Consider the following 20,281-nt stretch of genomic DNA (forward strand, 5'->3'; position numbering starts at 1 on the left):
AGGTTTAGGTGCGCAAACTATGAAAATTCTGAGAATTCTGCTCTTTGACTTTGTTCCAAGTCTATCAGTGCACAGCCCCGGGCCGCGTGCCTACCGCTTCTTATGGCCAAGCACCTCTGCTCTTTGCCCACCCCCAGACCCCCGTCCGCCCTCCCCTCCTACCTCTTCAGTGTGCACTTAGTGAACCGTAACCGTACCGGTCTGGTGAGCATCATAGGTAGCTCCTTCACTTTAGAGACAGTGTCAGACAGTAATGCGGTCAGGTGCCAGGCATCCCCCTCACGATTTCCCAGTTCCCGTTTAGAGAGACAACACAGCAGTGAGTGGCTCCACTGCTCCACACGTCACTGAGCAGTGAGCACAGATAGGCAGGCAGGTTTAGGCTAACAGCGCAACTTCGCAAGCCCCACGGCACGCCCACAACATTCATAGTGAAATAGGGGAGGAGCAATGTACAAACACACACACACACACACACACACACACATATATATATATATATATATATATATATATGTATATATATATATGTATATGTGTGTATGTGTATATATCACCCACTAGTAATTGAATGGATTTGTGGACTCTCCATGACAGGAAAGAAAATAATTTATCAGGTAAGCAGAAATTTTGTTTTTTGTAAGCATACCTTAAAGTCAAAATAAAACATTATTGATTTAAATAGGGCATGCTATTGTATACAACTTTTCAATTTCCTTTCATTAACAAAATGTGCACAATCTTTTTATATGTATACTTTTTGAGTCACCAGCTCCTACTGATCATGTGCAAGAATTCATAGAATATACGTATATGCATTTGTGATTGGCTGATGGCTTTCACATGATACAGGGGGAGTAGAAATAGACAAAAGTTTGAAAAACTACTACTCATAGTCTTTATCATGCATTTGTTGATTATACAAATCTACTGTATTTTCTTTTGTGATTCAGACAGAGCATAACATTTAAAAAGAGTTTCTGATTTACTTCTATTATCAAATCTGCTTTGTTCCCATGATATTCTGTGTTGAAGAGATACCTAGGTAGGCATCTGGAGCACTACATGACAGGAAACAGTACTGCCATCTAGTGCTCTTGCAAATGGATAACATTCTTGCAAAACTGCTGCCATATAGTGCTCCAAAAATAGGCCGTCTCCTATGTCGTTGCTTTTCAAGAAAATATACTAAGAAAATGAAGAAAAATGTATAATAGAAGTAAATTAAAAAGTTATTTAAAATTGCATGCTCTATCTGAATCATAAAAATGTTATCCCTTTTAACCACTGCAAATGAGTTAAACACATGGGTAAAGTCCTCTCCAAGCAGCAATGCTCTATTGGGACCTAGCTGGACACATCTGCTCAACTAGTGACGAGGCATATGTATGTATCCAACATTCAGAAGCTAGCATGCAAAATATAATTCATAATTGAAGTAAATTGAGATTTTATTTAATACAAATTGCATGCTGTCTGAACCATGAAAGTTTAATTTTGACTTCCATGCCCCTTTAACCCCTTAATGACCAGCAATGTGCCCTGTACGTCTCTGGTCTTTCTTTGGGGGTGAAGTTTTCAATAGTGTGGTCTTGCCGATTTTTTTTATTTTTAGTAAGCATTCGGGAGGGAGGGTCTAATAGTGTGGTCTTGTCGCTTGCGGCAAGACCCGCACTGTTATACTCAGACAATCCCTTAATGACCAGTGACGTACAGGATACATTGCGGTCGTTACGGGAATAACTATGTTAACAAATTGAAGTTTTAAATTGGTTCATATTTATATAAGTACTTAGAATTGATGAACTTTCTTTTCAATGTTGAAGCAAATAAACTAATATAAGAAGCTGCCCATCAGTACGATCCTAAGTGTTGTAAATGTTTCTTATCTTTAGGGTCTGATGATTTCAAGCAAAGAAGAAATGCGTGAGCTTGCATCACAGCTTTATGCAGTTGTTATTTCCACTGTATCGGCTGCTGAACTAAAGTCTAAACTTCAGTATCTACTTAAGATGGCAAAGGATAACAGTGTAAGTAACACTTCTGTGCTATATTTGCCTAATATATAAGTGATGATAATCCCCTGGAGCCTGAATGTATACAATATATAACTGTTGTGTGCCACAATTTTGTAGTGCGGGAAACCTTTTTTTTTTTTTGCTTTTTAAATAATTTTATGATGCATACTGGTTTCTCTCTATATATAGGATAGGTGCTAATTTAAATTCTCCTGATTAATAGGACAAATGTCACTGAATCACACGTGTGCAGATTTATGAAGGATAACTTTAAAAAAACAAAACATGTTCGTTTTTTTTTTATCTGTGTTATAGAACACATTTATCTACAGCCTAAACCACATAACATGTATGGAGTACATTGTAATCTGCATACATTTTTTCTAAGCCTAAAACGCTGATTTCTTTGAATGTTTTGCAGAATCCTGAGGCCCAGCATGGATGTTTGCTAGCTCTGGGATACCTAATCGGAAGGTGCTTGGCCAAGTACAATAGGAAAGATTTAGAATTGGTAGAAGTGTCAAAACCTGCTCTAGATATTGTGCAGGATGAAATCTTCAAGACTTGCACAGAAACTATTGGTAAGTGTACTGATCTGGTTAATAGAGAGCTGAAACTATTACACTTCCTGTATTTGAAGGTTTTTTACAGATAGTGGGGCTCTCTGGACACGTTGGTAATTTTACGTTTTTTTAATGAGATCACAGAAGCAGGTTTAAGGTGTTTGCATGCAGACTCTCTGCAAATGATGTGCAATTCTTAATTAAAAGAAATAACTTATTATTTTCTTGTGTAAGTTTAAGAAGTTTGTCTGATATATAATTAATACAATTAAAACTGGAACTTTTAACTGCCAAAGTAGGTTCTTGAGTCTGTGAAATTCAGTACAGCAGCAAGATGCTTATTCTTCTGTGCCATTTGGACAATTACTAATGACCTTTGGATTTTTTCCTTTTTATAATGACATCACGTAGACTTAGTCCATCACCTACACAGGTGAAATGTGTTAAATATTTTTCATAGAGGCCTAGTGTTTTAAACATGGATTTGTTTTGCATAGTAAAATTATTTTCTATTCTCTGTTTTGCTTTTTTAATTTTTTTAATTCTAGCCTCTATAAAAGAGAGATTTTAAGGTGGTGTGGAAAAAAATTCTGCAGGCCATCTTATGTAAATAAATCCAAATTTAGGGCCCATATAAGGCAGCTAAGCAAACCTTCCTTTCTGATCTTGCCATCACAAATTCAATGCAAACCAGATTGTCACAACTTTTCAATGAAAAATGTATTTCAGATCATAATTAACAAATAATGCTGCTGTAAGTGTGATACATGTATGCATGCGTATGCACAATTTTTAATTAAAAAAATAGTTGAAGCGTCTGTTTCAGGAGGGTGATCTCATTTGAGCATGTGCTTTATTTATCCATCTGCTTTTTCAGGTTCACTTTTAGATAATGCGTCTCCTATGTTAGCCATTGCTGCCACTACTGCTCTGGGCGAGATAGGAAGGAATGGGCCACTCCCTGTTCCAGATGAAGGACCTGGGCTTTCCAAACAGCACTTTGTTGAAACCCTGCTGGCCCGAATACCCTCTGGAAAGGAGACAAACAAGGCAAGATTGTCTACTTCTGTGTGTCTTGTGCATATAAAGAATTACTTAATTTAATCATTTAGAACTTATATAGCCCATTTTACATTTTACTATGGCTATCCCTAACTGTGGATGAATTGACTATTGCACTCCTAATTACCAAACATAATCTGCTCTTCTTTAGTGATGGTTGTAGTTAGAAGTGAATATAAGCTCAAGCAAAAACGCACCTTATCTTGTTAAAAGTATAAATACATTGCCATATTTAAAAGGTGGTTTGGTTAAAAAAAAAAAAAAAAAAAAATCATTATGAAATTTAAACCCAACAAATATGTTTATATTGACAAGGCATAACTATTGTTGAACAGTGTTTTTAAAGAACACATATGTGTGTGTGTGTGTGTGTGTGTGTGTGTGTGTATATATATATATATATATATATATATATATATACATACACACACACACAGGATATAAAAAGTCTACACACCCCTGTTAAAATGTCAGGTTTCTGTGATGTAAAAAAACGAGACAAAGATAAATCATTTCAGAACTTTTTCCACCTTTAATGTGACCTATAAACTGTACAACTTGATTGAAAAACAAAAAAACTTCTAGGTGGATGGAAGTAAAAATAAAAAAATAAAATAATATGGTTGCATAAGTGTGCACACCCTCTTATAACTGGGGATGTAGCTGTGCTTAGAATTGAGCAATCACATTCAAAATCATGTTAAATAGGAGTCAGTACACACCTGCCATAATTTAAAATGCCTCTGATTAACCCCAAATAAAGTTGAGCTGTTCTAGTAGGTCTTTCCTGACATTTTCTTAGTCGCAACTTACAGCAAAAGCCATGGTTCGCTGAGAGCTTCCAAAGCATCAGAGGGATCTCATTGTTAAAAGGTATCAGTCAGGAGAATGGTACAAAAGAATTTCCAAGGCATTAGATATAATATGGAACACAGTGAAGACAGTCATCATCAAGTGGAGAAAATATGACTCAACAGTGACATTACCAAGAACTGGACGTCCCTCCAAAATTGATGAAAAGACGAGAAGAAAACTGGTCTGGGAGGCTGCCAAGCCTACAGCACCATTAAAGAAGCTGCAGGAATATCTGGCAAGTACTGGCTGTGTGGTGTATGTGACACCAATCACCCTTATTCTTCATATATCTGGGCTATGGGGTAGAGTGGCAAAACAGAAGTTTTTGCTTACGAAAAAAAACATCCAAGCCCAGCTAAATTTTTGCAAAAACACATCTGAAGTCTCCCAAAAGCATATTCCAAAAGGTGTTCTGGTTTAATGAAACCAAGATTAAACTTTTTGGCCATAATTCCAAAAGATATGTTCGGCGCAAAAACAACACTGCATATAACCAAAAGAACACCATACCCACAGTGAAGCATTTTGGTGGCAGTATCATGCTTTGGGTCTGTTTTTCTCCAACATTAGTGTGTCCGGTCCACGGCGTCATCCTTACTTGTGGGATATTCTCTTCCCCAACAGGAAATGGCAAAGAGTCCCAGCAAAGCTGGCCATATAGTCCCTCCTAGGCTCCGCCCACCCCAGTCATTCTCTTTGCCGTTGCACAGGCAACATCTCCACGGAGATGGTTAAGAGTTTTTTGGTGTTTTAATGTAGTTTTTATTCTTCTATCAAGTGTTTGTTATTTTAAAATAGTGCTGGTATGTACTATTTACTCTGAAACAGAAAAGGATGAAGATTTCTGTTTGTAAGAGGAAGATGATTTTAGCAGACAGTAACTAAAATCGATTGCTGTTTCCACACAGGACTGTTGAGATGAAGTAACTTCAGTTGGGGGAAACAATTAGCAGACTTTTCTGCTTAAGGTATGACTAGCCATATTTCTAACAAGACTGAGTAATGCTGGAAGGCTGTCATTTCCCCTCATGGGGACCGGTAAGCCATTTTCTTAGTCAAACATATAAGAATAAAGGGCTTAAAAAGGGCTAAAAAACTGGTAGACATTTTTATGGGCTAATTCGATTGCTTTATTTGTGCATATTATTCAGATTCTAGCTAACAATTGGCATTATAATCTTGGGGAACGTTTAAAAAACGTCAGGCACTGTGTTGGACACCTTTTTTAGTCAGGGGGCCTTTCTAGTTATAGACTGAGCCTCATTTCTCCAACATAGGTGTGTCCGGTCCACGGCGTCATCCTTACTTGTGGGATATTCTCTTCCCCAACAGGAAATGGCAAAGAGCCCAGCAAAGCTGGTCACATGATCCCTCCTAGGCTCCGCCTACCCCAGTCATTCTCTTTGCCGTTGTACAGGCAACATCTCCACGGAGATGGCTTAGAGTTTTTTAGTGTTTAACTGTAGTTTTTATTATTCAATCAAGAGTTTGTTATTTTAAAATAGTGCTGGTATGTACTATTTACTCAGAAACAGAAAAGAGATGAAGATTTCTGTTTGTATGAGGAAAATGATTTTAGCAACCGTTACTAAAATCCATGGCTGTTCCACACAGGACTGTTGAGAGGAATTAACTTCAGTTGGGGGAACAGTGAGCAGTCTCTTGCTGCTTGAGGTATGACACATTCTAACAAGACGATGTAATGCTGGAAGCTGTCATTTTCCCTATGGGATCCGGTAAGCCATGTTTATTAAGATAGTAAATAAGGGCTTCACAAGGGCTTATTAAGACTGTAGACTTTTTCTGGGCTAAATCGATTCATTATTAACACATATTTAGCCTTGAGGAATCATTTAATCTGGGTATTTTGATAAGATATATCGGCAGGCACTGTTTTAGACACCTTATTCTTAGGGGCTTTCCCAAATCATAGGCAGAGCCTCATTTTCGCGCCGGTGTTGCGCACTTGTTTTTGAGAGGCATGACATGCAGTCGCATGTGTGAGGAGCTCTGATACATAGAAAAGACTTTCTGAAGGCGTCATTTGGTATCGTATTCCCCTTTGGGCTTGGTTGGGTCTCAGCAAAGCAGATACCAGGGACTGTAAAGGGGTTAAAGTTAAAAACGGTTCCGTTATTTTAAGGGTTAAAGCTTCCAAATTTGGTGTGCAATACTTTTAAGGCTTTAAGACACTGTGGTGAAATTTTGGTGAATTTTGAACAATTCCTTCATATTTTTTCGCAATTGCAGTAATAAAGTGTGTTCAGTTTAAAATTTAAAGTGACAGTAACGGTTTTATTTTAAAACGTTTTTTGTACTTTGTTATCAAGTTTATGCCTGTTTAACATGTCTGAACTACCAGATAGACTGTGTTCTGAATGTGGGGAAGCCAGAGTTCCTTCTCATTTAAATAAATGTGATTGTGACAATGACAATGATGCCCAAGATGATTCCTCAAGTGAGGGGAGTAAGCATGGTACTGCATCATTCCCTCCTTCGTCTACACAAGTCTTGCCCACTCAGGAGGCCCCTAGTACATCTAGCGCGCCAATACTCCTTACTATGCAACAATTAACGGCTGTAATGGATAATTCTGTCAAAAACATTTTAGCCAAAATGCGCACACTTATCAGCGTAAGCGCGACTGCTCTGTTTTAGATACTGAAGAGCATGACGACGCTGATAATAATGGTTCTGAAGGGCCCCTAAACCAGTCTGATGGGGCCAGGGAGGTTTTGTCTGAGGGAGAAATTACTGATTCAGGGAACATTTCTCAACAAGCTGAACCTGATGTGATTACGTTTAAATTTAAGTTGGAACATCTCCGCATTCTGCTTAAGGAGGTATTATCCACTCTGGATGATTGTGACAAGTTGGTCATCCCAGAGAAACTATGTAAAATGGACAAGTTCCTAGAGGTCCCGGGGCTCCCAGAAGCTTTTCCTATACCCAAGCGGGTGGCGGACATTGTAAATAAAGAATGGGAAAGGCCCGGTATTCCTTTCGTCCCTCCCCCCATATTTAAAAAATTGTTTCCTATGGTCGACCCCAGAAAGGACTTATGGCAGACAGTCCCCAAGGTCGAGGGAGCGGTTTCCACTTTAAACAAACGCACCACTATACCCATAGAAGATAGTTGTGCTTTCAAAGATCCTATGGATAAAAAATTAGGTTTACTTAAAAAGATGTTTGTTCAGCAGGGTTACCTTCTACAACCAATTTCATGCATTGTCCCTGTCGCTACAGCCGCGTGTTTCTGGTTCGATGAGCTGGTAAAGGCGGTCGATAGTGATTCTCCTCCTTATGAGGAGATTATGGACAGAATCAATGCTCTCAAATTGGCTAATTCTTTCACCCTAGACGCCACTTTGCAATTGGCTAGGTTAGCGGCTAAGAATTCTGGGTTTGCTATTGTGGCGCGCAGAGCGCTTTGGTTGAAATCTTGGTCAGCTGATGCGTCTTCCAAGAACAAGCTACTTAACATTCCTTTCAAGGGGAAAACGCTGTTTGGCCCTGACTTGAAAGAGATTATCTCTGATATCACTGGGGGTAAGGGCCACGCCCTTCCTCAGGATCGGCCTTTCAAGGCCAAAAATAAACCTAATTTTCGTCCCTTTCGTAGAAACGGACCAGCCCAAAGTGCTACGTCCTCTAAGCAAGAGGGTAATACTTCTCAAGCCAAGCCAGCTTGGAGACCAATGCAAGGCTGGAACAAGGGAAAGCAGGCCAAGAAACCTGCCACTGCTACCAAGACAGCATGAAATGTTGGCCCACGATCCGGGACCGGATCTGGTGGGGGGCAGACTCTCTCTCTTCGCTCAGGCTTGGGCAAGAGATGTTCTGGATCCTTGGGCGCTAGAAATAGTCTCCCAAGGTTATCTTCTGGAATTCAAGGGGCTTCCCCCAAGGGGGAGGTTCCACAGGTCTCAGTTGTCTTCAGACCACATAAAAAGACAGGCATTCTTACGTTGTGTAGAAGACCTGTTAAAAATGGGAGTGATTCATCCTGTTCCATTAGGAGAACAAGGGATGGGGTTCTACTCCAATCTGTTCATAGTTCCCAAAAGAGAGGGAACGTTCAGACCAATCTTAGATCTCAAGATCTTAAACAAGTTTCTCAAGGTTCCATCGTTCAAAATGGAAACCATTCGAACAATTCTTCCTTCCATCCAGGAAGGTCAATTCATGACCACGGTGGATTTAAAGGATGCGTATCTACATATTCCTATCCACAAGGAACATCATCGGTTCCTAAGGTTCGCATTCCTGGACAAGCATTACCAGTTCGTGGCGCTTCCTTTCGGATTAGCCACTGCTCCAAGGATTTTCACAAAGGTACTAGGGTCCCTTCTAGCTGTGCTAAGACCAAGGGGCATTGCTGTAGTACCTTACTTGGACGACATTCTGATTCAAGCGTCGTCCCTTCCTCAAGCAAAGGCTCACACGGACATCGTCCTGGCCTTTCTCAGATCTCATGGATGGAAAGTGAACGTGGAAAAGAGTTCTCTATCTCCGTCAACAAGGGTTCCCTTCTTGGGAACAATAATAGACTCCTTAGAAATGAGGATTTTTCTGACAGAGGCCAGAAAAACAAAACTTCTAGACTCTTGTCGGATACTTCATTCCGTTCCTCTTCCTTCCATAGCGCAGTGCATGGAAGTGATAGGTTTGATGGTAGCGGCAATGGACATAGTTCCTTTTGCGCGCATTCATCTAAGACCATTACAACTGTGCATGCTCAGTCAGTGGAATGGGGACTATACAAACTTGTCTCCGAGGATACAAGTAAATCAGAGGACCAGAGACTCACTCCGTTGGTGGCTGTCCCTGGACAACCTGTCACAAGGGATGACCTTCCGCAGACCAGAGTGGGTCATTGTCACGACCGACGCCAGTCTGATGGGCTGGGGCGCGGTCTGGGGATCCCTGAAAGCTCAGGGTCTTTGGTCTCGGGAAGAATCTCTTCTACCGATAAATATTCTGGAACTGAGAGCGATATTCAATGCTCTCAAGGCTTGGCCTCAGCTAGCGAGGGCCAAGTTCATACGGTTTCAATCAGACAACATGACAACTGTTGCGTACATCAACCATCAGGGGGGAACAAGGAGTTCCCTGGCGATGGAAGAAGTGACCAAAATCATTCTATGGGCGGAGTCTCACTCCTGCCACCTGTCTGCTATCCACATCCCAGGAGTGGAAAATTGGGAAGCGGATTTTCTGAGTCGTCAGACATTGCATCCGGGGGAGTGGGAACTCCATCCGGAAATCTTTGCCCAAGTCACTCAACTGTGGGGCATTCCAGACATGGATCTGATGGCCTCTCGTCAGAACTTCAAAGTTCCTTGCTACGGGTCCAGATCCAGGGATCCCAAGGCGGCTCTAGTGGATGCACTAGTAGCACCTTGGACCTTCAAACTAGCTTATGTATTCCCGCCGTTTCCTCTCATCCCCAGGCTGGTAGCCAGGATCAATCAGGAAAGGGCGTCGGTGATCTTGATAGCTCCTGCGTGGCCACGCAGGACTTGGTATGCAGATCTGGTGAATATGTCATCGGCTCCACCATGGAAGCTACCTTTGAGACGAGACCTTCTTGTTCAAGGTCCGTTCGAACATCCGAATCTGGTCTCACTCCAGCTGACTGCTTGGAGATTGAACGCTTGATCTTATCGAAGCGAGGGTTCTCAGATTCTGTTATCGATACTCTTGTTCAGGCCAGAAAGCCTGTAACTAGAAAGATTTACCACAAAATTTGGAAAAAATATATCTGTTGGTGTGAATCTAAAGGATTCCCTTGGGACAAGGTTAAGATTCCTAAGATTCTATCCTTCCTTCAAGAAGGATTGGAAAAAGGATTATCTGCAAGTTCCCTGAAGGGACAGATTTCTGCCTTGTCTGTGTTACTTCACAAAAAGCTGGCAGCTGTGCCAGATGTTCAAGCCTTTGTTCAGGCTCTGGTTAGAATCAAGCCTGTTTACAAACCTTTGACTCCTCCTTGGAGTCTCAACTTAGTTCTTTCAGTTCTTCAGGGGGTTCCGTTTGAACCCTTACATTCCATTGATATTAAGTTATTATCTTGGAAAGTTTTGTTTTTGGTTGCAATTTCTTCTGCTAGAAGAGTTTCAGAATTATCTGCTCTGCAGTGTTCTCCTCCTTATCTGGTGTTCCATGCAGATAAGGTGGTTTTACGTACTAAACCTGGTTTTCTTCCAAAAGTTGTTTCTAACAAAAACATTAACCAGGAGATTATCGTACCTTCTCTGTGTCCGAAACCAGTTTCGAAGAAGGAACGTTTGTTGCACAATTTGGATGTTGTTCACGCTCTAAAATTCTATTTAGATGCTACAAAGGATTTTAGACAAACATCTTCCTTGTTTGTTGTTTATTCCGGTAAAAGGAGAGGTCAAAAAGCAACTTCTACCTCTCTCTCTTTTTGGATTAAAAGCATCATCAGATTGGCTTACGAGACTGCCGGACGGCAGCCTCCCGAAAGAATCACAGCTCATTCCACTAGGGCTGTGGCTTCCACATGGGCCTTCAAGAACGAGGCTTCTGTTGATCAGATATGTAGGGCAGCGACTTGGTCTTCACTGCACACTTTTACCAAATTTTACAAGTTTGATACTTTTGCTTCTTCTGAGGCTATTTTTGGGAGAAAGGTTTTGCAAGCCGTGGTGCCTTCCATCTAGGTGACCTGATTTGCTCCCTCCCATCATCCGTGTCCTAAAGCTTTGGTATTGGTTCCCACAAGTAAGGATGACGCCGTGGACCGGACACACCTATGTTGGAGAAAACAGAATTTATGTTTACCTGATAAATTACTTTCTCCAACGGTGTGTCCGGTCCACGGCCCGCCCTGGTTTTTTAATCAGGTCTGATAATTTATTTTCTTTAACTACAGTCACCACGGTATCATATGGTTTCTCCTATGCAAATATTCCTCCTTAACGTCGGTCGAATGACTGGGGTAGGCGGAGCCTAGGAGGGATCATGTGACCAGCTTTGCTGGGCTCTTTGCCATTTCCTGTTGGGGAAGAGAATATCCCACAAGTAAGGATGACGCCGTGGACCGGACACACCGTTGGAGAAAGTAATTTATCAGGTAAACATAAATTCTGTTTTTCGCGCCATTACTGCGCAGTTGTTTTTGGAGAGCAGGGCATGCAGATGCATGTGTGAGGATCTAAGAATCACTAAAAAAGCTTCTAGAAGGCGTCATTTGGTATCGTATTCCCCTCTGGGCTTGGTTGGGTCTCAGCAAAGACTATAGCTGGGACTGTATAGGGGTTAAATTTAAAAACGGCTCCGGTTCCGTTATTTTAAGCGTTAAAGCTCTGAAATTTGGTGTGCAATACTTTTAATGCTTTAAGACACTGTGGTGAAATTTTGGTAATTTTTGAACAATTCCTTCATACTTTTTCACATATTCAGAAATAAAGTGTTTTCAGTTTGAAATTTAAAGAGACAGTAACGGTTTTATTTTAAAACGTTTTTTGTGCTTTGTTGACAAGTTTAAGCCTGTTTAACATGTCTGTACCTTCAGATAAGCTATGTTCTATATGTATGAAAGCCAATGTGTCTCCCCATTTAAATTTATGTGATAATTGTGCCATAGCGTCCAAACAAAGTAAGGACAGTAATGCCACAGATAATGATATTGCCCAAGATGATTCCTCAAATGAGGGGAGTAAACATGATACTACATCATCCCCTACTGTGTCTACACCAGTTTTGCCCACACAGGAGGCCCCTAGTACATCTAGTGCGCCAATACTTATTACCATGCAACAATTAACGGCTGTAATGGATAACTCTATAGCAAATCTTTTATCCAAAATGCCTATTTATCAGAGAAAGCGTGATTGCTCTGTTTTAAACACTGAAGAGCAAGAGGGCGCTGATGATAATTGTTCTGACATACCCTCACACCAATCTCAAGGGGCCATGAGGGAGGTTTTGTCTGATGGAGAAATCTCAGATTCAGAAAAAATTTCTCATCAAGCTGAACCTGATGTTGTAACTTTTAAATTTAAATTAGAACATCTCCGCGCACTGCTTAAGGAGGTGTTATCTACTCTGGATGATTGTGACAATTTGGTCATTCCAGAGAAATGATGTAAGATGGACAAGTTCCTAGAGGTTCCGGTGCCCCCCGACGCTTTTCCTATACCCAAGCGGGTGGCGGACATAGTAAATAAAGAGTGGGAAAAGCCCGGCATACCTTTTGTTCCCCCCCTATATTTAAGAAATTATTTCCTATAGTCGACCCCAGAAAGGACTTATGGCAGACAGTCCCCAAGGTCGAGGGGGCGGTTTCTACTCTAAACAAACGCACTACTATTCCTATCGAAGATAGTTGTGCTTTCAAAGATCCTATGGATAAAAAATTAGAAGGTTTGCTTAAAAAGATTTTTGTACAGCAAGGTTACCTTCTACAACCAATTTCATGCATTGTTCCTGTCACTACGGCAGCGTGTTTCTGGTTCGAGGAACTAGAAAAGTCGCTCAGTAGAGAAACTCCATATGAGGAGGTTATGGACAGAGTTCACGCACTTAAATTGGCTAACTCTTTTGTTTTAGATGCCGCTTTGCAATTAGCTAGATTAGCGGCGAAAAATTCAGGGTTTGCTATCGTGGTGCGCAGAGCGCTTTGGCTAAAGTCTTGGTCAGCGGATGTGTCTTCCAAGACAAAATTGCTTAACATCCCTTTCAAAGGTAAAACATTATTTGGACCAGAATTGAAAGAGATTATTTCAGACATCACTGGGGGAAAGGGCCACGCCCTCCCACAGGATAGGTCTTTTAAGGCTAAAAATAAGCCTAATTTTCGTCCCTTTCGCAGAAAGGACCAGCCTCTAATTCTGCATCCTCTAAGCAAGAGGGTAATGCCTCACAGCCCAAACCAGCCTGGAAACCAATGCAAGGCTGGAACAAGGGTAAGCAGGCCAAGAAGCCTACCACCAAAAGTTCCAGGAAGCGCTCAGACACTGCACTCGATGCGGCAAAAGGTTACCAGGAACCCTGCAGTGGCCTTCACGTAGAGAGTCACACCCCCTCCAATGCGTCGTAATGACGTCACTGCTTCACCGAACTGGTGCGAGGACAGGAACGTTCCACCTGCGCTCCAAATTCAATCAACTATGTTAGTAGTCAGCGCACCCAGGTAGGTAAAAGAATAGAAAGATAATATTTGATCCGACTTGTTTATTGTAACAAATCACATTACATTACAAATGTTTAGGGCATCAAAAATAATACGGTTGGCAGCTCAGGTCAGATTAGGAAAAAAACAAACAAAAAGGTCAGACGCGTTTCTTAGTGCATTAAGCACATAATATGCATTAGCTCCTTAGCTCCTCAGTGACCATTAGTGTGTACCCATAATTCCTGAGTTTATATGCACAGGTAAACACCTCCTAGGTGATTGCCTAGCCAATTAAATGTAAGCAAAACAGGGCAAATATGGAGAAACTGCACATATAGGAATAATTAGGTACACACTAGGGGGATTGTTAGAAATAACACGCTCAGTATACTGCAAACCCAAAAAGTCAAAAAAAGACTTAATATTAATATATATTATTTGACATCCATAATATACTGAAAACGTTTGGGATACGCAGTATTCACATGTGTATGATTGTTTCTAAAAAACAACAATTAAAGACACATTTCTTTAGATGCAGAATGTGATGAACAATTTAAAGGTACAGTGATAAACAATGTCAAAAATAAAAATAAAATTTTTTGTTTGTTGAAAAACAGTTATGAAGAAAAAAATGATAATGAATAAAAATAAAAATAAAAATTCAAATGAGGCTTACTATTGATCCACATAAAGCTTAACATCCCACTCTGAGTTAAGACCAGTTGGCATTCGAGTATCCAATTGAAAGATCCAAAAAACCTCTCTTTTACTGAGGGTTATCCCTCTATTACCCCCTCTGGGGTGTCTCGGGATACATTGGATGCCCTGGAATGTCAAGAGGGAAATGTCAGAGTTGTGACATTTTTTGAAATGTAAAGATATTGGGGTAGTGGACTCAGGGTCCTCTATAGAGCGTAAATGCTCAAGAAAGCGATCTTTCAAGGCACGTGTGGTTTGACCTACATATTGCCTAGAACAACCCTTGCATGTTAAAAGATAGATAACATAGCAAGAGTTACAGGTCATGTGTTCCCGAATTTGAAAACTCTTATCATTAGCAGAAGATACAAAGCTTGTCCCAAAAGAAGCATGAGAACAAGATTTGCACCTCCTGCTCCCACATTTGAAAAACCCTGGCTTAATTGAAAGCCAATTCTGTGTATGTGGTGTCCGTGGCAACATGGAGGGAGAGAGAATATTCCCTAAAGTAAGTGATTTTCGTGACACAAAGCATGTGCCATCTCTCACAATGCTCTTAAGACTCTCATCAGTATCTAAAATTGGTAATGCTCTCCTTATTATATCACAGATTTGCCCAAATTCAACACTGTATGTAGTGATGAACTTGAGTTTATTGAAACCACTCATTTTAGTAGATCTGTGTGACTGGAAAAAAGTTTTCCTGTCAAACTGATCTACTTCCTGTTTGGTCCGTTCAAGAAGGTCCTTAGAATAACCTCTCTCAATAAGTCTGGCTGTTAGTTCTGCAGAAAATTCGGAATAAGTCTCATGGTTACTGCAGTTACGTTTAACCCTGATATATTGGGACTTGGGTATGGAATTTATTGTATGTCTGGGATGACAAGACCGGGCATTCAAAATAGTGTTTCCTGCACTAGATTTACGGAACAATTGTGTTTCTATAGTGGAGGTATGCAAATTAGCACATAATTCGATGTCAAGAAATGAAATCGAAGATGTGTTTACCTCCATAGTGAATTTAAGATTCAACAAATTGTCCTGAAGATAAATTTGAAACTGTTCAAGAAGATCAATTGGGCCCTTCCAGATAAGAAGGATGTCGTCAATGTACCGACCATAATATTGAATGAATTGTCTGAAGGGGTTTCTATCTCCATAGACGTGGGACAGCTCCCACCAACCCATGTAAAGGTTGGCATAGGAGGGGGCAAATTTGGCCCCCATAGCCGTCCCACGCCTCTGGAGATAGAACTCCCCCTCAAACAAGAAAAAATTGTGTGTCAACAAATATTCCACAGAAGTCTTGATAAACAGTTTCAAATTTTCCTCATATTTTGAATATGTATTCAAAAAAAATTCAATTGCTTGTATGCCCTGTTGATGTGGTATACAAGTATACAGTGAGCACACGTCAATGGTGACAAAAGTAAATTCTTTATGCCATTCAATGGTTTCAACCTGGCTAATAACATCTGACGTGTCCTTAATGTAACTTGTGAGGTTTAATACAAATGGTTGAAGATAACCGTCAATGAGTTCCGAAAGGGGTTCATTGAGGGATCCAATCCCTGCCACTATGGGTCTCCCTGGGGGGTTGGTGCCATGCTTATGGACCTTCGGCAAATAGTGAAAAATGGCCATGACCGGATGCTCAGTGTATAGAAAGTCAAAGTTAGATTGTTTAATAATTCCCTCATTTAATGCTGTAACCAATATGTTACGTAACTCAGATTTATAAAAGAAAATGGGATTAAATTTGAGCTTTTCATACACTGTAGTATCCAACAATTGTCTATACGCCTCAGTTAAATATGCCTGCCTGTCCAAAACAACAACCTTACCCCCTTTATCAGAGTTACGTATGACTAACTTAGAGTTAGCCTGTAATTGCTTAATTGCAAAATGTTGTGCCTTAGACAAATTATCTTTATAGGGATTAAGAGCCCTACCAGACAATTTCTTTAACTCTAGTTCAACAGTTTTTTGGAAAACTTCAATGGCACTAGATCGTGCCTGGACAGGATAAAATTTAGATTTTCTCTTGAGCCTGGTGATGTCCTGTACATCACCAGATGCCAGAACATCAGAGAAATCCAAATTCTCTCTATCTAGTGCCAAAAGATCTAATGCTGAACATTCATCTGAAAAATCAAAACCAAATTTTCTTTGAACATGTTTTTCCCCCACTTCCATACTCTGACTAGTTGAGCCCAAAAAATGCTTTTTGAGGACAATAGATCTAACAAATCTATTTAGATCAACTATTGTGTCAAATAGTTTAAAGTGTGCCGTGGGGGAAAAACCAAGACCTAAGGATAGTACCTCTATCTGTGGTTTAGTGAGTACTGTGGAGGAAAGGTTAATAACATTATCAGTGTCTAAGCATATTTCTGTGATGGATTGGCCTTCCTCCTCTGTGGGTATCGACGAGACTTCGGTGTTAATGTCTCTGAGTCTTGGTGTTGATCTGCGCGACCCTCCTCGGCCCCCTCTGCGTACTTTTTTCTGCGTACATAGGGCTTCTGTGGGCGCTGCCCGTTTTTTGGCTGTGAAAGAGTGGGTGTCACAACATCAGTGCCAAGGGAAAAGGATCCACTTGCTGCAGTAGACTCTTTTATTGAACTTGTGGTCTCAGGATCAGAAGAGTCATAATCATACTCCGTGTCAGTGTCTGCAAATCTTACTTGCTTATTATCTGCATTTGTATTTCTGGAGTTTCTCCTATACCGTCTCCTAGTATCTGACACGGTCCACTTGTAAACTTTGTTAAGTTCATAATCTTGCTTATCTCTGAGTATCTTTTGTTTCTTAAAGTGCCAGAGATCTTTTTTAAAATCAGTAATCACTTTATTAAGTTTGTTGTCATATTTTGTAAATTCAGGGTTTTCACTAAGTGGGCGCAAAAATGATTGCAATTTTAATTTTTCTGCAGTCAACTCCTGACGTAATGTCTTTTTAAATTCAATAATAAGATCAATTAGAAGCCTACCACTGCTACCAAAACAGCATGAAGGGATAGCCCCCGATCCGGGACCGGATCTAGTGGGGGGCAGACTCTCTCTCTTTGCTCAGGCTTGGGCAAGAGATGTTCAGGATCCTTGGGCGCTAGAAATAGTTTCTCAAGGTTATCTCCTGGAATTCAAGGAACTACCCCCAAGGGGAAGGTTCCACAGGTCTCACTTATCCTCAAACCAAATAAAGAGACAGGCATTCTTACATTGTGTAGAAGACCTGTTAAAGATGGGAGTGATACATCCAGTTCCAATAAGAGAACAAGGAATGGGATTTTATTCCAATCTGTTCGTAGTTCCCAAAAAAGAGGGAACATTCAGACCAATTTTGGATTTGAAGATCCTAAACAAATTTCTCAGGGTACCATCGTTCAAAATGGAAACTATTCGAACGATCCTACCCACCATCCAGGAAAGTCAATTTATGACTACCGTGGATTTAAAGGATGCGTACCTACATATTCCTATCCACAAGGAACATCATCAGTTCCTAAGGTTCGCTTTTCTGGACAAGCATTACCAGTTTGTGGCACTTCCATTCGGATTAGCCACTGCTCCAAGGATTTTCACAAAGGTACTAGGGTCCCTTCTAGCGGTTCTAAGACCAAGGGGCATTGCAGTAGTACCTTACTTGGACGACATCCTAATACAAGCGTCGTCCCTGTCAAAAGCAAAGGCTCATACGGACATCGTCCTAGCCTTTCTCAGATTTCACGGATGGAAGGTGAACAAAGAAAAAAGTTCTCTGTCCCCGTCGACAAGAGTTCCCTTCTTGGGAACAATAATAGATTCCTTAGAAATGAGGATTTTTCTGACAGAGGTCAGAAAATCAAAACTTCTAAGCTCTTGTCAAGTACTTCATTCTGTTCCTCGTCTTTCCATAGCGCAGTGCATGGAAGTAATAGGATTGATGGTTGCAACAATGGACATAGTTCCTTTTGCACGAATTCATCTAAGACCATTACAACTGTGCATGCTCAAACAGTGGAATGGGGATTATACAGACTTGTCTCCGATGATTCAAGTAGATCAAAAGACCAGAGATTCACTCCGTTGGTGGCTGACCCTGGACAATCTGTCCCAGGGAATGAGCTTCCGCAGACCAGAGTGGGTCATTGTCACGACTGACGCCAGTCTAGTGGGCTGGGGCGCGGTCTGGGAATCCCTGAAAGCTCAGGGTCTATGGTCTCGGGAAGAGTCTCTTCTCCCGATAAACATTCTGGAACTGAGAGCGATATTCAATGCTCTCAGAGCTTGGCCTCAACTAGCAAAGGCCAAATTCATAAGGTTCCAATCAGACAACATGACGACCGTTGCATATATCAATCATCAGGGGGGAACAAGGAGTTCCCTGGCGATGAAAGAAGTGACCAAAATAATTCAATGGGCGGAGGATCACTCCTGCTACTTGTCTGCGATCCACATCCCAGGAGTGGAAAATTGGGAAGCGGATTTTTTCGTCAGACATTCCATCCGGGGGAGTGGGAACTCCATCCGGAAATCTTTGCCCAAATAACTCAATTATGGGGCATTCCAGACATGGATCTGATGGCGTCTCGTCAGAACTTCAAGGTTCCTTGCTACGGGTCCAGATCCAGGGATCCCAAGGCGACCCTAGTAGATGCACTAGTAGCACCTTGGACCTTCAACCTAGCTTATGTATTCCCACCGTTTCCTCTCATTCCCAGGCTGGTAGCCAGGATCAATCAGGAGAGGGCCTCAGTGATCTTGATAGCTCCTGCGTGGCCATGCAGGACTTGGTATGCAGACCTGGTGAATATGTCATCGGCTCCACCATGGAAGCTACCTTTGAGACAGGACCTTCTTGTTCAGGGTCCATTCGAACATCCGAATCTGGTTTCCCTCCAACTGACGGCTTGGAGATTGAACGCTTGATTTTATCAAAGCGTGGGTTTTCAGATTCTGTAATAGATACTCTGATTCAGGCTAGAAAGCCTGTAACTAGAAAGATTTACCATAAAATATGGAAAAAATATATCTGTTGGTGTGAATCCAAAGGATTTCCATGGAACAAGATAAAAATTCCTAAGATTCTATCCTTTCTACAAGAAGGTTTGGAGAAAGGATTATCTGCAAGTTCTCTAAAGGGACAGATCTCTGCTTTATCTGTTTTACTGCACAAAAGACTGGCCGCTGTGCCAGATGTTCAAGCATTTGTTCAGGCTCTGGTTAGGATCAAGCCTGTTTACAGACCTCTGACTCCTCCCTGGAGTCTAAATCTAGTTCTTTCAGTTCTTCAAGGGGTTCCGTTTGAACCTTTACATTCCATAGATATTAAGTTACTATCTTGGAAAGTTTTGTTTTTGGTTGCTATTTCTTCTGCTAGAAGAGTTTCAGAGTTATCTGCTCTGCAGTGTTCTCCGCCCTATCTGGTGTTCCATGCAGATAAGGTGGTTTTGCGTACTAAGCCTGGTTTTCTTCCTAAAGTTGTTTCTAACAAAAATATTAACCAGGAGATAGTTGTACCTTCTTTGTGTCCGAATCCAGTTTCAAAGATGGAACGTTTGTTACACAATTTGGACGTAGTCCGTGCTCTAAAATTCTATTTAGAGGCTACTAAAGATTTCAGACAAACATCTTCCTTGTTTGTTGTTTATTCTGGTAAAAGGAGAGGTCAAAAAGCGACTTCTACCTCTCTTTCCTTTTGGCTTAAAAGCATCATCCGATTGGCTTATGAGACTGCCGGACGGCAGCCTCCTGAAAGAATCACAGCTCACTCCACTAGGGCTGTGGCTTCCACATGGGCCTTCAAGAACGAGGCTTCTGTTGACCAGATATGTAAGGCAGCGACTTGGTCTTCACTGCACACTTTTGCCAAATTTTACAAATTTGATACTTTTGCTTCTTCGGAGGCTATTTTTGGGAGAAAGGTTTTGCAAGCCATGGTGCCTTCCATTTAGGTGA

The 20,281-nt window shown here is 41.1% G+C and overlaps 1 protein-coding gene across 1 annotated transcript in view; it reads left to right on the plus strand.

Annotated features, from left to right (window-relative positions):
* ECPAS (Ecm29 proteasome adaptor and scaffold) overlaps positions 1-20,281 on the plus strand; it is a 304,008-nt gene that overhangs the window by 79,231 nt on the left and 204,496 nt on the right. The window contains exons 20-22 of the mRNA XM_053702690.1: positions 1,896-2,030; positions 2,440-2,599; positions 3,459-3,631. Coding sequence (XP_053558665.1) covers positions 1,896-2,030; positions 2,440-2,599; positions 3,459-3,631 — 468 coding nt within the window. The remainder of the gene's footprint in view (positions 1-1,895; positions 2,031-2,439; positions 2,600-3,458; positions 3,632-20,281) is intronic.

This window comes from Bombina bombina, chromosome 2 (genome assembly GCF_027579735.1).
Source record: "Bombina bombina isolate aBomBom1 chromosome 2, aBomBom1.pri, whole genome shotgun sequence".
Lineage (NCBI taxonomy): Eukaryota > Metazoa > Chordata > Amphibia > Anura > Bombinatoridae > Bombina > Bombina bombina.